The sequence below is a fragment of the Adiantum capillus-veneris genome, chromosome 7, assembly GCF_014529385.1.
Source record: "Adiantum capillus-veneris isolate H3 chromosome 7, ASM1452938v2, whole genome shotgun sequence".
Taxonomy (NCBI): Eukaryota; Viridiplantae; Streptophyta; class Polypodiopsida; order Polypodiales; family Pteridaceae; genus Adiantum; species Adiantum capillus-veneris.
In genome coordinates, this window is record NC_140937.1 from 149,910,220 (window position 1) to 149,927,820 (window position 17,601).

General features: G+C 45.0%; 1 protein-coding gene across 2 annotated transcripts in view; it reads right to left on the reverse strand.

The window, feature by feature from the left end:
* Positions 1-17,601, reverse strand: part of GCP4 (GAMMA-TUBULIN COMPLEX PROTEIN 4) — a 102,429-nt gene that overhangs the window by 25,164 nt on the left and 59,664 nt on the right. For both annotated transcript variants that reach the window (XR_015188698.1, XM_086516633.1), the window contains exons 3-5: positions 1,081-1,217; positions 666-764; positions 382-496 (exon numbers count right to left, since the gene is read on the reverse strand). Coding sequence is in view for 1 of the 2 variants with exons in the window: in XM_086516633.1 (XP_086372759.1) it covers positions 382-496; positions 666-764; positions 1,081-1,217 (351 nt within the window). In the remaining variant the exon portion in view is untranslated. The remainder of the gene's footprint in view (positions 1-381; positions 497-665; positions 765-1,080; positions 1,218-17,601) is intronic.

Genomic DNA, 17,601 nt, shown 5'->3' on the forward strand with positions numbered 1-17,601 from the left:
GAAAGTACGACTTGTTTCTAGAAGTAAGAGTACAAGACCCAACCTTGTATCAAAGATTTTAGCTGCTAAACAGAATAGCAAAGAATTAATAATGTTCAAATATTGGCAGTGTGTTACAACACCAAGGAAAACAAATCAAATCAGCAATAACATCTACTCATAATCCAAAAGTTTTCACAAGAGGTGGTTTTGCCTCAGAGTCTTTGTTTGGAAAGGACAAGGAAGAAAATTCAAGTAAACAGATATTCTGTCCACTATAAAGCTGCAGCACCCAGTAAGCACAGATTTTGCCTCCTCCAACAATTCACTTTAATCAAAAAATTTGGACACGTCCTTTTTACTTAACGCAGCTAGGAAAATTTTAGTGTTGAAAGCACTCACTGAGAAGACTTGAAAACTAGAATGCCAGTCAGCAAGCTCTGTATCCGCACTATGGCTTTGCCCTGGCCTTTCTAGCCCGTTTTCTGCTTCTGACGGCATACGTTCATGTTGAAGCCTTGAGATAACATGAAAGAAAAATTAATGTGAGCATTTGCATCGATACAGCTTGCGAACAATATCAAGAAATGTATTCGCAAACCGCTTCCCACCATGTGCATTAGCCCACCAGAAAAGGCTAAATAGAAATTCTAAGGAAGGCGTGTCAATTTGATGCAAATAATCACCTGCTGATAAAAAATTCCCCATGCTGATCTTGTAATAGACCATAAACCATCCATGCTGCTAGTTGTCTGTACATGACTTGATGCCCATGCCAGAGAAGCCTGCTTTCTCACTCAAAGATATTATATGAGTCTTGCCAAACAAAGACATATCATTCTAAGGACAGAAAACTACTACAGAATTAAACCTGTAACCTTACAGAGGGTTAAGTTCGATATTCAGCTCTCTTTGTACCTTTACTTATATAAATAGCTAGCCAATATGTGTAGTGCTATTAAATTAAAAATCAAGAAACTTTGAAAAGGGAAAAGGTAGCAGCACTTGAAAGTATATCCATGTTCATAATTCAAAGGTAATTCACAGATTGGGAAATCCACCAGATTATTCATATATGACTGAGTGAGTGATTACAATTACCTCTGCATACAAGTTTGCAATTCTGGGACTCCACAGTGGCACTTAGTGTGCAGCAGGTTGAGAAGACGACCGCCTTTAATGTTGTTTTCTTTTACTTCTTGAACAAGAGCATGTAATGGAGGAAGTATGGATTCGAACTGCCAGTAAATATACGAAGGTCGTCAGTGCAAAGACTTATGGAAAGTAAAATCACAATGCTAAGGAGCTAAACTGTATTTGATTTTTCTTGTGAACTGCAGTTTCCAACATATTTAAATCACCTATGCATTTGTTGTCAATGCATATCTTTGATCTCTTCAATTACAATGGCCTTTTGAAAAATCGTTTCATAATTGTACCTCTTGTGTGTCACAAGATCTTTTAAGAGTCGTGTTGAATACTTAGGTAATCTTCCATCTTTATTTTATATGCCTTGTGGCATGAGGTGCAGAGGGAATGTTTCCAATGGATTTAATTGATTGGTCCTATAGGCCAACTTTGGCCTCTACAAGACGTAAATATAACTCTCTCTCCAGAGAGAGGGAGAGGGGACCAAGAGACAAGGTTAGTATCCCCTTCCTCTCTCAGCAAAAATTGGAGAGGGAGAAGACATTTGCCTCGGTTTGGCCTCCTATTTTTCTCTAGCACTCCTGTCACCCATCACCGAGCAAACCCCATAGGAGTCTTACCTTATGCAAACTCCTTTTTTGAAAAACGCCAAATCGAAACGGCAGCCATGAAGCAGGAAATGACCAAGAAGGATAAGTTGATTCCAGAGTTGCAAACACGGGTGCAAATCATCAAGACCGAACAGAAGACTAGGAAAGGGTGGAGAGCATCGAGAACAAAGTAAGGATTGGGGAGCCTCCCTTAGGCTAGGATAGGGAAGACATTGCAGAGGAAATAAAGGATGACCACCTCTTGGACATAGATATCGTCAAAGCACAACTCAGCAAGGTAGTCCCGTTCGTGGACCTAGGACACCCCTACTCCATACTCCATCATGGTGAAAAGTACACAAGCAAAAGGTCACATATATGCATAATTTTGACATAGTTGCAGCACTCCAAGGAACAAAGGCTTGCATAAGAAAATGAGCTGGCACCACTGTAGCTGAAGAATAGACTGAAAGAAGCAAGGAAGAATGGCAAGTGGGTAGTCTTCAGAGGAGCCAAAGCAATCACTGCACAGTTCTGTACTCCACACTCCTGGTTCCATACTCCACTCTCCTAGGTGTGACCACACCCCTTATTTAGATTAGCTACTTTCCGGTTTATGTATTGAAATCCCATTGTGGGTATACCTATTAGGAGTCCTAAGAGGGTTGTTTTGGAAGCATTCTTATTTCATTTTTTTTTTAATAAGGCTTATGGCATGGATGACCAGAAGATGTCACTAAGATGTATCTAACCTGTCCTATAGGTCAAGTTGGCCTCTAAAGGACGTTTCTACGAACAAAGTGGAAATGATGAATTCCAACATTGAGGAAAAAACAATAAAGAAAACTTGAGTGTTCGTTTAAATGATGAATTCCACCATTGAGGAAAAAACATTAAGGAAAACTTGAGCTTTGAACTCCTGTAGTGGGATGGGCTGACAAGGGCACCCCATAGGAAGACCTTGCAGCTCTAAGTGCAAAGATGGGAGTAGATGAGACACTCGTTCTGGATGCATGGAGACTAGGAGACACTGACGATACGAACAAGTGCATCCTGATGATGAGATTTGGGGACATGGATTTAAAAAAGGGCTTTCCTATCTACCGTAGCATGCTAGGAGGAGAGAAGATATACCTTGATGAGGACCTTGCACAATTGGTAAATAGGAAGGTTTGCAAGCCAAAAGTACTGGAAGCAAGAGAGAAAGGGAAATATGCAATTTATAAAGACAGGAGAGTGATTGTAGTAGAGTTGAAGTCACAACCAAAATGACGGTGCACGACCTATGCGACCCTCCAGATGTCAGTGTGGAACTGTAATAGGCACTCAGCCTAGATGATGGGTACTTTGAGGATAGCTTCAAACATATGGCCATTGCCATGTATACAAAGCCTCATAAGTGCAAAGGAAGTCGCCTGCCAGCAATACGGCGATATAGGTGCGAAGCACGTCCCGTCCACACGCTAGAAAGGCAGGAAACACGAGGTTTAGGAGGGGTAGCCCATACTCTTCCGAGAGCAACTAAGAGAAAGGACACAGGTGATGCAAAGAGATGAAGAGGGACATTTCATGTGGGTCAGGAAACATACAATCAGACCCTGAGACATCTTCATTGTAATAGCTACTTATTTCCACCCGCAAACTCAAGCTATGCCACACAAAATTCCTCCTTTCACGGTTTAGATGAGGACACTATGAGATACAATGGCATTGGGGATGTATTATTGTCACGTGACACATCCAACCCTATGTGTCCGTGGACAAGCTACAGCATGACTAGGGTTCAGTTCAGTCAATTCAGTCTAGAATAGGAAGTGATCTGGCACTTTTGTGAGTCTGTTTGCAGACCGTGCATGACCAGTCACTTAGATTAGATGCATATCCTCCAGTTGCACACAGCATGAGCATCAGATTCCAGTTAGATCCATCAAGAGCATTTTTACAGTGCATAGACCTATTTTTTCCTATTTTTGACATTTTTCACTTATTATTTTTAAGTGACTTTCCTAAGTTTGTATATAAGCAAACCTAGCGCTAGCACTTTATGGCAGAAGAGGCAGCAAGAGCATCTTGCTCAACAGGCAACTTCTCAGCAAGACCCCCCACATCAACAAGGCTAGCGTTTTTGCATCTACAAGGACCTAACGTTTTCATCCACAGGCAGCCTTGCGTTTTGTGCACAGCAGATCAGCCCCGACAGCAGCAAGACAGAACAAGAAGCCTAGCGTTTTGCATTTGCAGGACATCCGGTAGCAGTAGAAGGATTTTCAGCCCTAGCGTTTTTGCATCTGCAAGGCCCTTCAGCTTTTTTGCAGACCTTCGCGATGGAATCTCCACAAGCACCAGCGTTTTCAGTTTTCAGCAGTCAGACTCCGCAGTAGAAGTCCTGAACCTCGCAAATCTCACCTTCCCACAGCAGATCCTCGCCGCACGGTCAGATCCCGCAAAGTTTGCAGATTCAGCCCGGAAAACGCAGATTTCAGCATCTGCGTTTTCAGCGCATCGTCGTCATCGACATCGTCACCAACATAGAGTCAGAATTTAGCAAATACGAGATTTGCAGATTTCAGCCCTCAGCGTTTTCAGATTTCAGCCCGTCTCGTCGTCGTCCTCATCGTCGTCGACAAGTCCAAGCATTGTAGAGGTTTGTGCAATCATAAGTAGACTGCTCTCGCCATAGAGAGTGGGGCCTTCGGAGGAGGGTTTTACGTCTCTGGTGTCGTATTCTCTTCTCTCTCTATCTCTCAATCTCAGCACCTTCACGCACAGTGTCCATACACTTTGTTTGTGTCCATTGCACTCTCTCACTAAAGGAACGGAAGGCTCTCCCTTCCCTAAGTAAAAAGGAACCTTGAGCACAGTTCGGAGCACTCATCTTGAGCAAAGTTCAACATTCACTTCCGTTGCACCTTACATTGGTATCAGAGCTTTGGCAGTGTTCTGTATCACTCAAGGAAAGAACACAAGAACTCACAAGAAATTTTTTTTGCTTGTTGAGGTCGCACGAACCCAAGTTCACTTGGGTGTGTCGATTCCTAATCGTGTTTTTGAAGAGTGACAGGAATCCCAAGAAAGAAGGGCTTGTCCAGCCTCCCCTTGTTCTCTTTTCACTCATTGAGAGCGGACCGTGCACTTAACGGCCGGCCAATCGACGTGAGGTGGGAAAAAGCAACCTTGGTGTGAGGGCAAGGCCGCCAAGGGGTGCGCCCGCGGAAAAGAGCAGAATTCGGGTGAAGAGAAGATCCTTCTCTAACACAGATTGCAAGCGAAAGAAGAACCTCAAGAAACTCAAGACCCGCAAGAATCTCAAGAACTCAAGAACCCCAAGAACCAAGAACCCCAAGAACCAAGAACCCCAAGAACCCAAGTTCCTCGAGAACTTAAGAACCCAAGACCACAAGAACCCAAAACTTCAATGGATGGTCATCACTCGAAGCGGAATGGATACTTCGCTTGGAGGTGATGAGCATGAGAGAGGCGAAGCAGAATTTTCCCCACCAACAGGTTTTTCCAACCCTCCCCCTTCCCCATCTACGCCAAGGATTGCACTAACTCCTATGGAGACTTTCGACAAGATGATGATGGACAAGAAGTTAAAACGAGAAGCAAGAAAAGCAGAAAGAAAGGCCGACTTTGAGCGTGAGCGCGAGCAAGCACGCTTGGAGGCCGTAGAAAGAAAAGTAGAAATACAACGTGAACACGAAGAAAGAATGGCAGCCATACAGCATGAGCACAACGGAATGAAATCCGCTTTGTTCCGATTCTTTTCTCAAGTGCAGGCACAGATGCAAGAGATTCGGGAAAAGGAGACTTTCTCAGTCTCTTCTTCTCCAAAGCATGACACACAGGATAAGCATGATGAATTGCATGAAAATGATAAGCATGATGATTTGCATGATCAAGATGTGATTATTCACAAGCATGAAGATTTGCATGATCAAGATGTGATTTCTCACAAGCATGATGATTTGCAGGAAGATGCCGTGATTGTTCACAAGGATGATGGTTTAGTCGATACTTTTTCTAGTAAAGGTAACCAGATTGCAGTTTAGATCAATCATGAAGAACCGATCTTGGCTCTCAAGCCTAGGTCCAAAGAACCCCCTCACGAAGAATTGATCTTGGCTCTTGAGCCTAGGTCCATAGAACCCTTACAGGAAGTACTATTCGAATGATTCGTCGGCACGTATTGTTCGAGTGTTGCATTCATGATCATTTCCTATATTTTAGTCAACGTCTTTATATAGTCCCTTTTCCTCGGCATGAAATATTGTACGTTGAGCACGTTTCACTCATAAATGCGCACGGACGTATGCGGATTATTCATGAAAAGCTGAAAAGTGTGCATTCAAGAAAGTCACATTCCATGTCTCTTCCTTGGCACGACACAATCGTAGAAAGAGCACAAGAAAGTATGAGCACCAAGCATGCGCATTTCCATTGTGATTTGCCACAGTTGATTGATTTAGATCAAAAACACAAGATTCGATCTCATTGTTTGCGTGTGTGTGGTGAACCGTTTGGCACTCCGTCTATTTGTTCATCTACATTGCATGCACACTCTTTTAGGAAGACGAGATTTTTTCCAGTCACTTTACATAGAATAGGTATGTTCATGTTTTTGTGTTGGAAGTGGTTTCAAGAATTTTCAGCCTTGGAGATTCTTGAAGAAGATGAACCTACGTCCATAGACAAAGTTGAAGCATCGAAGGAGCCACAGAAGACTTTGTGTCGCTTTCGGCGCAACCCAAAGAAGCAAGCGTTGCAGACCTTTATGAAGTTCAAGTATCGCATGACCCACGCATCAGAGTGGGCCGGCTAAGAGTCCTTTCCAGGATTCCAGACGCTGTTGGCGATCTCCCTCGACGCCATACAGTTCGGTACCAGTACCTCACTTTGAAAAGGAGGGGATGTCACCTGACACATCCAACCCTGTGTCCGTGGACAAGCTACAGCATGACCAGGGTTCAGTTCAGTCAAGTCAGTCTAGAATAGGAAGTGATCTGGCACTTTTGTGAGTGTTCGCAGACCGTGCATGACCAGTCACTTAGATTAGATGCATATCCTCCGGTTGCACACAGCATGACAATCAGATTCCAGTCAGATCCCATCAAGAGCATTTTTACAGTGCATAGAACTATTTTTCCTATTTTTGACATTTTTCACTTATTATTTTTAAGTGACTTTTGTTGGAAAGTAGGTAGGGTAAATTTACTAAGTTTGTATATAAGCAAACCTAGCGCTAGCACTTTCTGGCAGAAGAGGCAGCAGGAGCACCTTGCTCAACAGGCAACTTCTCAGCAAGACCCCCCCCCCCATCAGCAAGGCTAGCGTTTTTACATCTGCAAGGACCTAGCATTTTCATCCATAGGCAGCCTGGCGTTTTGTGCACAGCGGATCAGCCCCGGCAACAGCAAGACAGAACAAGAAGCCTAGCGTTTTGCATTTGCAGGACCTCCGGCAGCAGTAGAAGGATTTTCAGCCCTAGCGTTTTTGCATCTGCAAGGCCCTTCAGCGTTTTTGCAGATCTTCGTGACGGAATCTCCACAAGCACACCAGCGTTTTCAGTTTTCAGCAGTCAGACTCCGCAGTAGAAGTCCTGAACCTCGCAGATCTCACCTTCCCGCAGCAGATTCTCGCCGCACGGTCAGATCCCGCAAAGTTTGCAGATTCAGCCCGGAAAACGCAGATTTCAGCATCTGCGTTTTCAGCGCATCGTCGTCGCATCGTCGTCATCGACATCGTCACCGACATAGAGTCAGAATTCAGCAGATACAAGATTTGCAGAATTCAGCCCTTAGTGTTCTCAGATTTCAGCCCGTCTCGTCGTCGTCCTCATCGTCGTCGACATCGTCGGCAAGTCCAAGCATTGTAGAGATTTGTGCAATCATAAGTAGACCGCTCTCGCCATAGAGAGTGGGGCCTTCGAAGGAGGGTTTTACAATGTCTCTGGTGTTGTATTCTCTTCTCTCTCTATCTCTCAATCTCAGCATCTTCACGCACAGTGTCCATTCACTTTGTTTGTGTCCATTGCACTCTCTCACTAAAGGAACAGAAGGCTCTCCCTTCCCTAAGTAAAAAGGAACCTTGAGCACAGTTCAGAGCACTCACCTTGAGCAAAGTTCAACATTCACTTCCGCTGCACCTTACAATTATTGGTCGGAGACTTAAATGCATGTACATGTGATAAAAAGAGTGATATCTACACACATGAAGATGCCATGGCCCATGTGCAAAGAGATCAACATAGCAGAGGTGGGTTTGTGCAGGACAGCCCACCATATTGAAAGGAGCTCCTATGGGAAACACCGGCTATTTTTAATGGTCTGGCACAATTTGAACCTCACACCCTGTGACATTGTAGGAGCATAGCAGTGCATGCCCATCATCTCAAAAAGCATGGCGGCTCTCCTCGACTGCCTTGGAGGAGCCGGCTGAAGTATCACGAAGAGCGTGACCTAACTCAGCCCAGATGCCACTAAGTGTATTTGTGGAAGTAGAAGGCTGACTACAATAACATGTACAATCTAGCCTTCCACATCATCCACAAGGTGATTGGAACTACCATAGCAGCTCGCAGAGAGAGACTCAAAAGTATGTATGGTATCTGGCAACATGTCGAACGCGCCCCATTGGTAGCCAAGATCCATTGACAGGAAAACAGGTTCTCTCCCTCCCCCTCAAAAATAAGGTGAGAACCTGGGAACTGTAACAACCAACAAACCGAACCCAAGAAACAAAACTTGTACAGACACCCACCCGACATAGCAGGGCACAAACTGCATGCCATACATACATGCATGTCAAAAGCAATGGCTCATAGTCTCATCTACATGTAAGGCGCGGCGCAAACAAGTCCGATAATATCCAACATTGCCCCCACTGGCAAAACCAGCATGAATTATCAACCACATTAAGTATGGTATACAGCAGCTGATCCGCAAATCCCAGAGGAAAGACCAAAATCTGTACATCAAAGTATGAGATAGGCCAGCATCCAATCAAGACTCTAATTGTGTACGCCAACACTCCAAACCCTGCTACCGCAATAGATGAATACTCAAAAAAAAACAGGTTTTAGTCCAAGTATGAAACACGATCTTAGACCTTTGCTAAGAAACCTGAAGGTAATAAGCTGGCTTCAAGCACAGTAATCCTTTCTTCAAGGGGGGAAGCCTGTCCATCGAGAAAACATGTAGCTCAAACCATGCTGCCATATGTGCATACCAACATGATATATCTCCCTGTGCTCTCAAGGGGAGGATTCCAGGGCCAGCCAAGCGTACCGATCTCGTGGGAGCTCCCATAAGCTGTGTATCAATGCCACTGATCTCGTAAGAGCCTCAACCACCAAAGGAGGGGCAGCCAGCTCTGCTCGGATGATCGCATGGGGAACCGAGGCCTTAGCCTTGATCATCTTGGAGATCATGGAGATAAGTGGCCTCTCCATGTCTCGCCACCCATCTATAGTCCATGCTGACGACTATGATAATCTATTGAGGGTCCCCATATCTGCACTCCATAGAGCATAACTGAGGCAACTAGAGTATCAAAAAGCCATAGTGTCACAAAATGATGACGTGGAAACTCACGAGTTGTTCCAACTTGGTACCCCATCCAAAGGGGTTCAGAGGGACAAAAAGGACCAAAAAATAAAAAAAGCCTTGGCTGCTGATGTGGCTGGCTATACGGACACCCGAAAAACGCACTGGATAGTGACGTGGCAGGACTACGGATTTTCTGTAAATTGCATTGTAGTGCTGCCGCGGCAGCTATACGGATTTCCCGAAATTAAAGTGGCTGCTTTTCATAGTCCCCAACGCTAGCTTTTGAGAGCAAATGCTCTTGGGTTTGAATGCTTTTGGGGCTCTGCTTTTGAGCATCCCTGGTAAGTTATAAGAGCCCTAGGGCCTCACTCTGCAGAGCAACTGGATGTAGAGTCTGAGAGCAGAAGTCCCTCGGGAGTTGTACTTTGAAAAGATTAATGATAAAAAAATACCGAAAGGGGCGCCAAACTTTGGGGCCAATACCTCTGGGCACTACGCCGGGCCGTGTCGACTCTCTCTCTCTCTCTCTCTCTCTCTCTCTCTCTCTCTCTCTCTCTCTCTCTCTCTCTCTCTCTCTCTCTCTCTCTCTCTCTCAAATTTCACTGGTTTTGAAGTTTTTGTTCGTGTGTTGCTATTGATTTCTCGCTTGGAGTGTCTAAGCATGTTATAGTGGTATCAAAGCTCAAAAAGATTCTTCATCTACGGAGGATCCAATCCCTTCTACAGCACACACAGATTCTCGAGGAGAACATGACTGAACAGTCAAGATTTTATCTGTATGTGAAAGAATACTTGTGCCCCGACCCCAGACTTATTAGGTACTCCGACCCTTACTTCATCGTGCATCGGGCATGCTCCCGTCTTCATCGCTCTGTCTTACAGGGAATAAGCTATAAAGAACCCCAGATTACACATGGGTTCTCGCAAAGAATCTGACAGAGATTACATCTCTCGGTGGGTAGACAAAGAAAAGTTAAAATCCAGCACGGGAGCTGAAGAAAACAATGAAGACTTGGACAAATTGTTGGCAGAAAAATTTGCTAGAGCGGAGTACAAACGTCAATTGCAGGTTGACACATATGTAAAAACATTGATCAAGTACTCCAGGGACCCAAGATTTGCATAACACCTGAGGAATTACTGTCACGAGATGGGCACCACGTGCCAATAGAAAAGAACAGACTGAACAGACTTTTAACACTTCAATAACAACTAAACTGAGAGAGAGAGAGAGAGAGAGACGACACGCGCCACGGAGTGGCGGAATTCTACCCCAAAGAGTATTGGCCCCAAACCTTGGCGCCCCTTTCGGTATTTCTTTATATTGCATCAACACAGTACAAGCCGGTACTCCAGACTTTGCACCTTCTCCAGGAAGCATGCCAGAGAATGAGCCCTAAAAGCTGTTTACAGTAAAAAGCCTTGAAACTCAAAAGCTTCTGGTCCAAAAATCAAAGCCATAGGCTGCCAGCGTAAAATCCGGAATTCCGTACAGCTGTCACATCAACAGTCCGCGCAAAACACAGAAATCCGTACAGTATGCCACATCATCAGCCAGCGTGATTTTCGAAAATCTGCCATGTCATCAGCCAGCTTCGCAACTCTTTTGTGTGTGTGTGAGTCCTGCTTTATTTTAATTCTTTATGTCACTTGGGGCCCCATTGGATGGGGTCCCCATAAGTTGGTAGGACTTCTTCTTCTGTTACTTGTTCTTCTTAGGGTTTAGGCCTCTCGGCCAGCATCTATAGGTTGGCTCCATTCTTTAGGCTTTGACACATCAGCACTTTGTTACATTTCCCCTTCTTGAAAGAGAGTAATCGTCCGCAATTACAACATATCTGCAAAACAGCTCAAGTTAGCTCAAAAAAAATTCCGAGGGACATTCAATTTGCTCTTTTTGTTAAGGAGTTAGCTTCTCCTTTCGGCTCTTTTGATCAAGGAGTTAGCTTCTCCTTTCATCCAGATCGGAACTCTTGATATTCCAACGTAGTAAAATTAGCCATCACACCCAGACCGTACTAATCTTCCACGGGTGTCTTGACGCACCAAAATTACATACCCAGGCAATCTCATCCAATTAGGAATATTCAGTAGTTGACACATCACAATGCAACACAAATGCTTACATATGCATGCTACAAGACACAACAAACAGCGCCGTTGAGCACTCTCCCGAGACAAATGGTCTGTGGTATGAAGCTACTCAACGACTACCTCGTCACTCCCCCTGCATATAACCTAAAAAGGTCCGGGCCATGAGCTCAAAGGACTGTACAACCAAACGCTCCCCAGACCGCAGTCTGTCTCGCTCGGAGGTTCAAGCATACAACCAAACGCTCCCCGGGCATCAGCTTGCGTCGTTCGGAGGTTTTCTAGCATACAACGAAACGCTCCCCAGGCATCGGCCTGCGTCGTTCCGAGGTTCGAACAATATCAAAACAGTATTTCTCACTTCTCCACCCGGGAGTAAAAATCACCAATCAATGAAACCCGTATTAAAACCAGATTCAAACATTTCAAATCGGCACCAAGACAGGTTTAAAACAAATAGCATCCATTTCAAACAAAGTTCAAACAATACTTTCTCAAACAACGTTCAAAAGTATCTAACTAGAAAACAACTAGAGAGGTCATTCAGGGTTTTGTTCGGACAACCGAACTTTGAGGACAACGGGCTTGCCCTTCTGCATCACAGTGATGGTTCGGTTCCGAACCTGGAGAGTTGCATCATTCTTGTCGTGCCAGGGCATGCCCAAGAGAACGTCGCAATTGCCCAACTTCATAATGTGGAAATCGGCTTTTCCATGATAATCTTGTATAGTCACTAGAAGTGCACCAATGAGCAGTACCACTTTCTGAGTTTGCCTCGTGGCTAGCTCAGCTTCAATTTCTCCACCCTCTACATCATAATCAAAGTGCATCTGCTTCAAGAATTCTGGATGGATGAAGTTATCCATAGCTCTGGGGTCAAAGAAAATAAGGGCTTTCAAGCCGTTGACTTTTCCATAAGCTTTGCATAATTCATTAAAACTCTCGAGGTGTATACCATAAATATCCGGTACTAGTCCAATGGCAGGTCTAACCTTCTTGGCCGGAGGTGGCCCCGGGGATCTGTCTGACGTGGGAGCAGAAGGTTGCACTTAGGACATCGAGGCTCGCTCAGGACATGTATTGAACGTATGCTCTGTTTGGAAACATTCGAAGCATCAGCCTTCTTGTAACAAGGCGTCTCGTAGACGACGTGTCAAACAAGGCCGTTGAGGTTGGTTTTCACGGGATTCCCAAGAATTTGTTCGTTGTTGCCGGGAGTTCTGGTTAGTGGCCGGAGGTTCTTCTGTGGTAAACTCCAACTTTCCTTTCATGAGCTTGTAGCCGACCGCGGCATGGTCCATAAGCTCTTGCACAGTAGAGACTTGCTTGGAGAGACAATATTCCTGCAATTGTGATGGTAGTCGAATGGTGTAGCGCTCGCACTGGTCCTCCAAGGGAATGAACTTAAAGAAGGACACCGGAAGGTACACGTCGTGAAACCTTTGGTTATGGTCGTCCATAGTTTCGGTGGAAAGCATTTTCAAGTTGCCCCACTCTGCCAAAATCCGGACTTCAAACATCGAAGTCATGTAACTACGTGCAAAAACTGTCTTGAAAGCTTGCCAGGTCCTTGGACCATGCGGTTGTGTCCCGATTGAACTCCACCATTGCATAGCATTATCTTTAAGAAATCCTGTTGCTCGAGAAATCTTGGATTCTTCTGTATAGTTCCCTAAAGCATAGATGTTGTCGAATTGTTGTAGGAACTGCAATGCTTTCTTGCGATCTTTCACCCCGGAAAAAGTGAAAAATTTGACTGTCAGGCCGCCATCTTTAAAATTTTTGGGTTGGTTAGGCGCATATCCCGAGTATGGATAATAAGGGTATCCAAATGGGCTCCAACCATTGTAGCCTGGTGGCGGTGGCGGTGGCGGTGGTGGTGGTGGTGGTGGAGGTGGGGGCAATGGCGGTGGCAAAGGCGGTTGCACTGGATCAGGGTCAAATGGCTGCACCATATTCCTGAAAACTCCCCCGATTGGAACAGACGGCTCAGAAGGTTCCGGTTGGAAGCTCTCGTACTTTCTGGTGCCGGAGGAGGAGGTACCACCTAGGGCATCAGAGGGGGTAACATGTAGCTCAAAAATTGTTGAAAACTTTGTAGCATCGGAGGATTCTGCTGAGGATGCCGCGAAAGAATGTCGTGAAGCTCGTTGAGCAAAAACTGCAAATATTCTGCTGAATCCATGAACTTTAAATCTTGGGTTCTTTATGGCTTATGCCCTGCCCTGTAAGACACGACGATGAAGACGGGAACGCGCCCGATGCGTGATGAAGTAAGGGTGGGAGTGGCTAATAAGTCCGGGTTGGAGGGCGAAGATACCTTGAATAAAATTCCAATAGCTCTATCGGCTCTTCTGTGGGACCGGTATGCTTTCAGAAAAGCACACGCCTGATGCTCTGATACCACTTTCACGAGACGGGCACCACGTGCCAATAGAGAAGAACAGACTGAACAAACTTTTAACACTTCAATAACAACTGAACTGAGAGAGAGAGAGAGAGAGACGACACGCGACACGGAGTGGCGGAATTCCACCCCAAAGAGTATTGGCCCCAAACCTTGGCGCCCTTTTCGGTATTTCTTTATATTGCATCAACGCAGTACAAGCCAGTACTCCAGACTCTGCACCTTCTCCACGAAGCATGCCAGAGAATGAGCCCTAACCTCATATTTAAAGGCATAAAAAGCCTTCAAACTCAAAAGCTTCTAGTCCAAAAAGCAAAGCCAAAAGCTGCCGGCATAAAATCCGGAATTCCGTACAACTGTCACGTCAGCAGTCAACGTAAAACGTGGAAATCCGTACAACATGCCACGTCATCAGCTAGCGTGATTTTCAAAAATCTGCCACGTCATCAGCCAACTTCGCAATTCTTTTGTGTGTGTGAGTGAGTCCTGCTTTATTTTAATTCTTTATGTCACTTGGGGCCCCATCGGACAGGGTCCCCATAAGTTGGTAGAACTTCTTCTTCTGTTACTTGTTCTTCTTAGGGTTTAAGCCCCTCGGCCGGCATCTATAGGTTGGCTCCATTCTTTAGGCTTTGACACGTCAGCACTTTGTTACAATTACCCAATTGATGAGATCTACTCGAGATGGCGAGAGGCCATCAATTCTCCTCTCAGGTCGAGGGGCAAGCTGAAGGGACAGACGAGTGCCAAAAAGTGGAACCTATACTCGCAAAAAGAGCTGGACAAAATTCTTGAGAAGATGAACCAGAGGACCATCAAAAGATAAGCCAAAACTTTACAGAGCAACAACCGAGCGCAGAAGAAAAGGAAAGATGGAAGCAGGACTGCTACCATATTTTTTGGGGACCGTCGTCCTTGATAAGATGACCCAAAAAAAAAAACTTTGCAGAGCATGGGGCAAAGTGCGAGACCACGAAGCCCTTATCTTCTTTGATGGAAAAGCCAAGGCCAACTTCAACCGAATTGGCAGCTTCACTTGGAAATACGCCAAAGGAAATGAGGCCACCGGCCGAGGCTGTTCTAGAGGCACCCGGACAGGATGTTGCCATTACACTTGTCATTGGCAAACTACGTTTGCATTATCAAGGTATTTAGGGCATGAGGACTTTTACATCATGCCTTTGAAAGGGTGTGACGTCCTGCGAGGAATCCCTTGGTTCCCCAAGAAAATTGCCGTGGTCGATTATAGGGCAAGGAAGGCCATCTTGAAGGATGAGGAGGGCAAAGAGATTGTACTGAATGGTGAGTCTGTCCCACTGGTATCCGCTTCTACCATTTCCAAATTAATGAAATCCAGTCTTTTGTTTACTCGATCTTTTTGAAAAAACTGAATGATGATCAAAGGTCAAATATGTCTGACCTCGAAAAGGAACGAGAAGAATTTATGCAAGCTCAGGCTGACTGTTTTCCTTGAAGGCTTATCAGGAGAGTTACCTCCTACTCATCCCTCCTACTCGCCCAAAAGATCATACAATTGATTTGATTCCCAATAGTACACCCATCTTACCAACCTAGCGGAGCCCAAAATGAAGAAATAATGAACCAGAACACATTCCCCATTCCGAGGATCGTTGATATACTTGACAGACTTCAGGGTTCTACTTGCTGAGTTGATTTGAAAAGTGGTTATCATCAGATCCAAATTGCTCCTGGAGACGTCTATAAGACAGCTTTCAGGACGACTTTTAGTTTGTATGAATATTTGGTGATGCCATTTGGCCTTACGAATGCTCCGGCTACATTCAACCACATGATGAATAGGATTTTCAGAGAGCACCGATCATTTGTGGGCACTTTCTTTGACGACATCATCGTCTCCTCCAAGAGTGAGGCACAACACAGACACCATTTGTTACAAGTTTTCCAGACACTGCCGCAACATAAACTGGTTGTAAATGCGAAAAAGAGCGAGTTTTTTGCGAGAGATACACTTTTTGGGACACATCGTCTCAGCGGAAGGTATAAAGATGGACCCGGCCAAAGTGGAGACCATTTGTGATTAGCCCAATTTGAATAATGTTCATGAAGTTCGAAGCTTTTTGGGTTTTTGCTCCTATTATCAGCGGTTCATTCGAAAATTTGCAAAGATAGCCTCTCCTTTGCATGTGTTGATTCAAAAAGGGGTTCCTTTTACTTGGGGACTATCAGAGATTGCAGCCTTGGACCAGTATTTGTTTTTCCACACTTGCAAAAGCCCTTTGACGTTTACTGATGCATGTGGCCGTAGTTTGGGAGCAGTCTTGATGCAAGAAGGCCATGTCATTGCTTACGAGAGCAGGATGTTTTCACGTCCTGAAATGGTTGCACAGATTTACGAGAAAGAGCTGTTGGCATTTATCCATGCTCTTACGCAGGGACACTATCTACTCGGAGCTGACTTTACCGTCTTCACAGACCATCGGACTTTACACTACTACTTGTCACAAAAGCAGCATTCGGAAAGCAAATGAGGCGGGCTAACATCCTGTCACAGTTTCGTTTCCAGATAGTCCAAATTCAGGGACAGAAGAATTTAGTGTTGTTTCTGGCTACTTCCGGGATACATCATCGAAGCTTCGAGGATATGGTAGATCAATACGCCACAGATCTTAATTTTGCAGATATCTTTCACTGGATACAGAGTGGAGAGACAATTACAGGCTATTCCATATGGGACGGCTATTTGATGCAGAAAACGATGTTGTGTGTTACACAGCCTTTGAGGCCCACTTCATTCCGATAAAGAAGACAATTAAGCCCGATCATTTGGCAAAACTATTTGTCTCGCAGATTTTCCGATCACATGGCATGCCTGAGTCCATTGTTTCGGACAAAGATTCCCCAATTCACTAGTTTGTTTTGGAGGGCAATCTGGGAAAACATTGGCACGCGGTTGCAATTCTCGTTCTCGTTCCACCCACAGACAGACAGGCAATTTGAGATAGCCAATTCAATGGTTTTGGATTTGTTGAAGTCTTATATTCGGATCAAAAGACTCAATGGGAAAGTTATTTGCCCTTGGTGGAGTTTGGCTACAACAACATAGTTCATTCTTCAACAGGGAAGGTGTCATTTGAGGTAGTCGAGGGTGCTTAAGAAGGTCCCATCATTTCTGAGCACCAAAGATAAGATTTTTGAAGCGGAGAAAAAGCAAGAAAAGTAGATTTTTGAGCAAGTCTAGAGGGCCTGGAAGGCCATCTAGCAGTTCAAAGGAGGAGAGATCGTCCTTATTTGACAGTGACCAGATAAGCAAGAAGACCAAGGAGTTCAAGGAAGGGGATCAAGCCATCAGGTTCAAGACGTTTTCAGGCTACCAGGACACCCATCGAGCCCTTGAAATTGTACAATAGTTTGACGTCTCCTTCTCTGGAGATCAGTCCACACAACACTCCAAGGTGTGAAGGGCGGCATCTTACTTGAAAGGAACTGCACAGACATGGTGGTCTGTCACAAACTGGTGACTGTTGGCTGCTCATGTGTATACACACACCCCGGGGAAACAGAATTACCAAATGCTGACATGGCTGACGGTACCGTCCTGCCCAGTCCCGGAAACTGCGGAACCCTAGACACGTGGCAAGCTGTACGGACTTCCACAGATTGCGGCGCTTTTTGCGGCGTGTTTGGCTAGTTGATCAATGGCAGCTTTGTTGCTTTTCCTACGCAAGAAGAGAGAGCGAGGGAAGCCTCTTTTGCTTTATTTTCAAAGCTTTTAACTTAAAGCTTTTGGGACAGGTTTTAAAGCTTTTGGGGCTCTGCTTTTAGCATCCCTTGTAATCTTTAAATAAGCAGGTAGGCC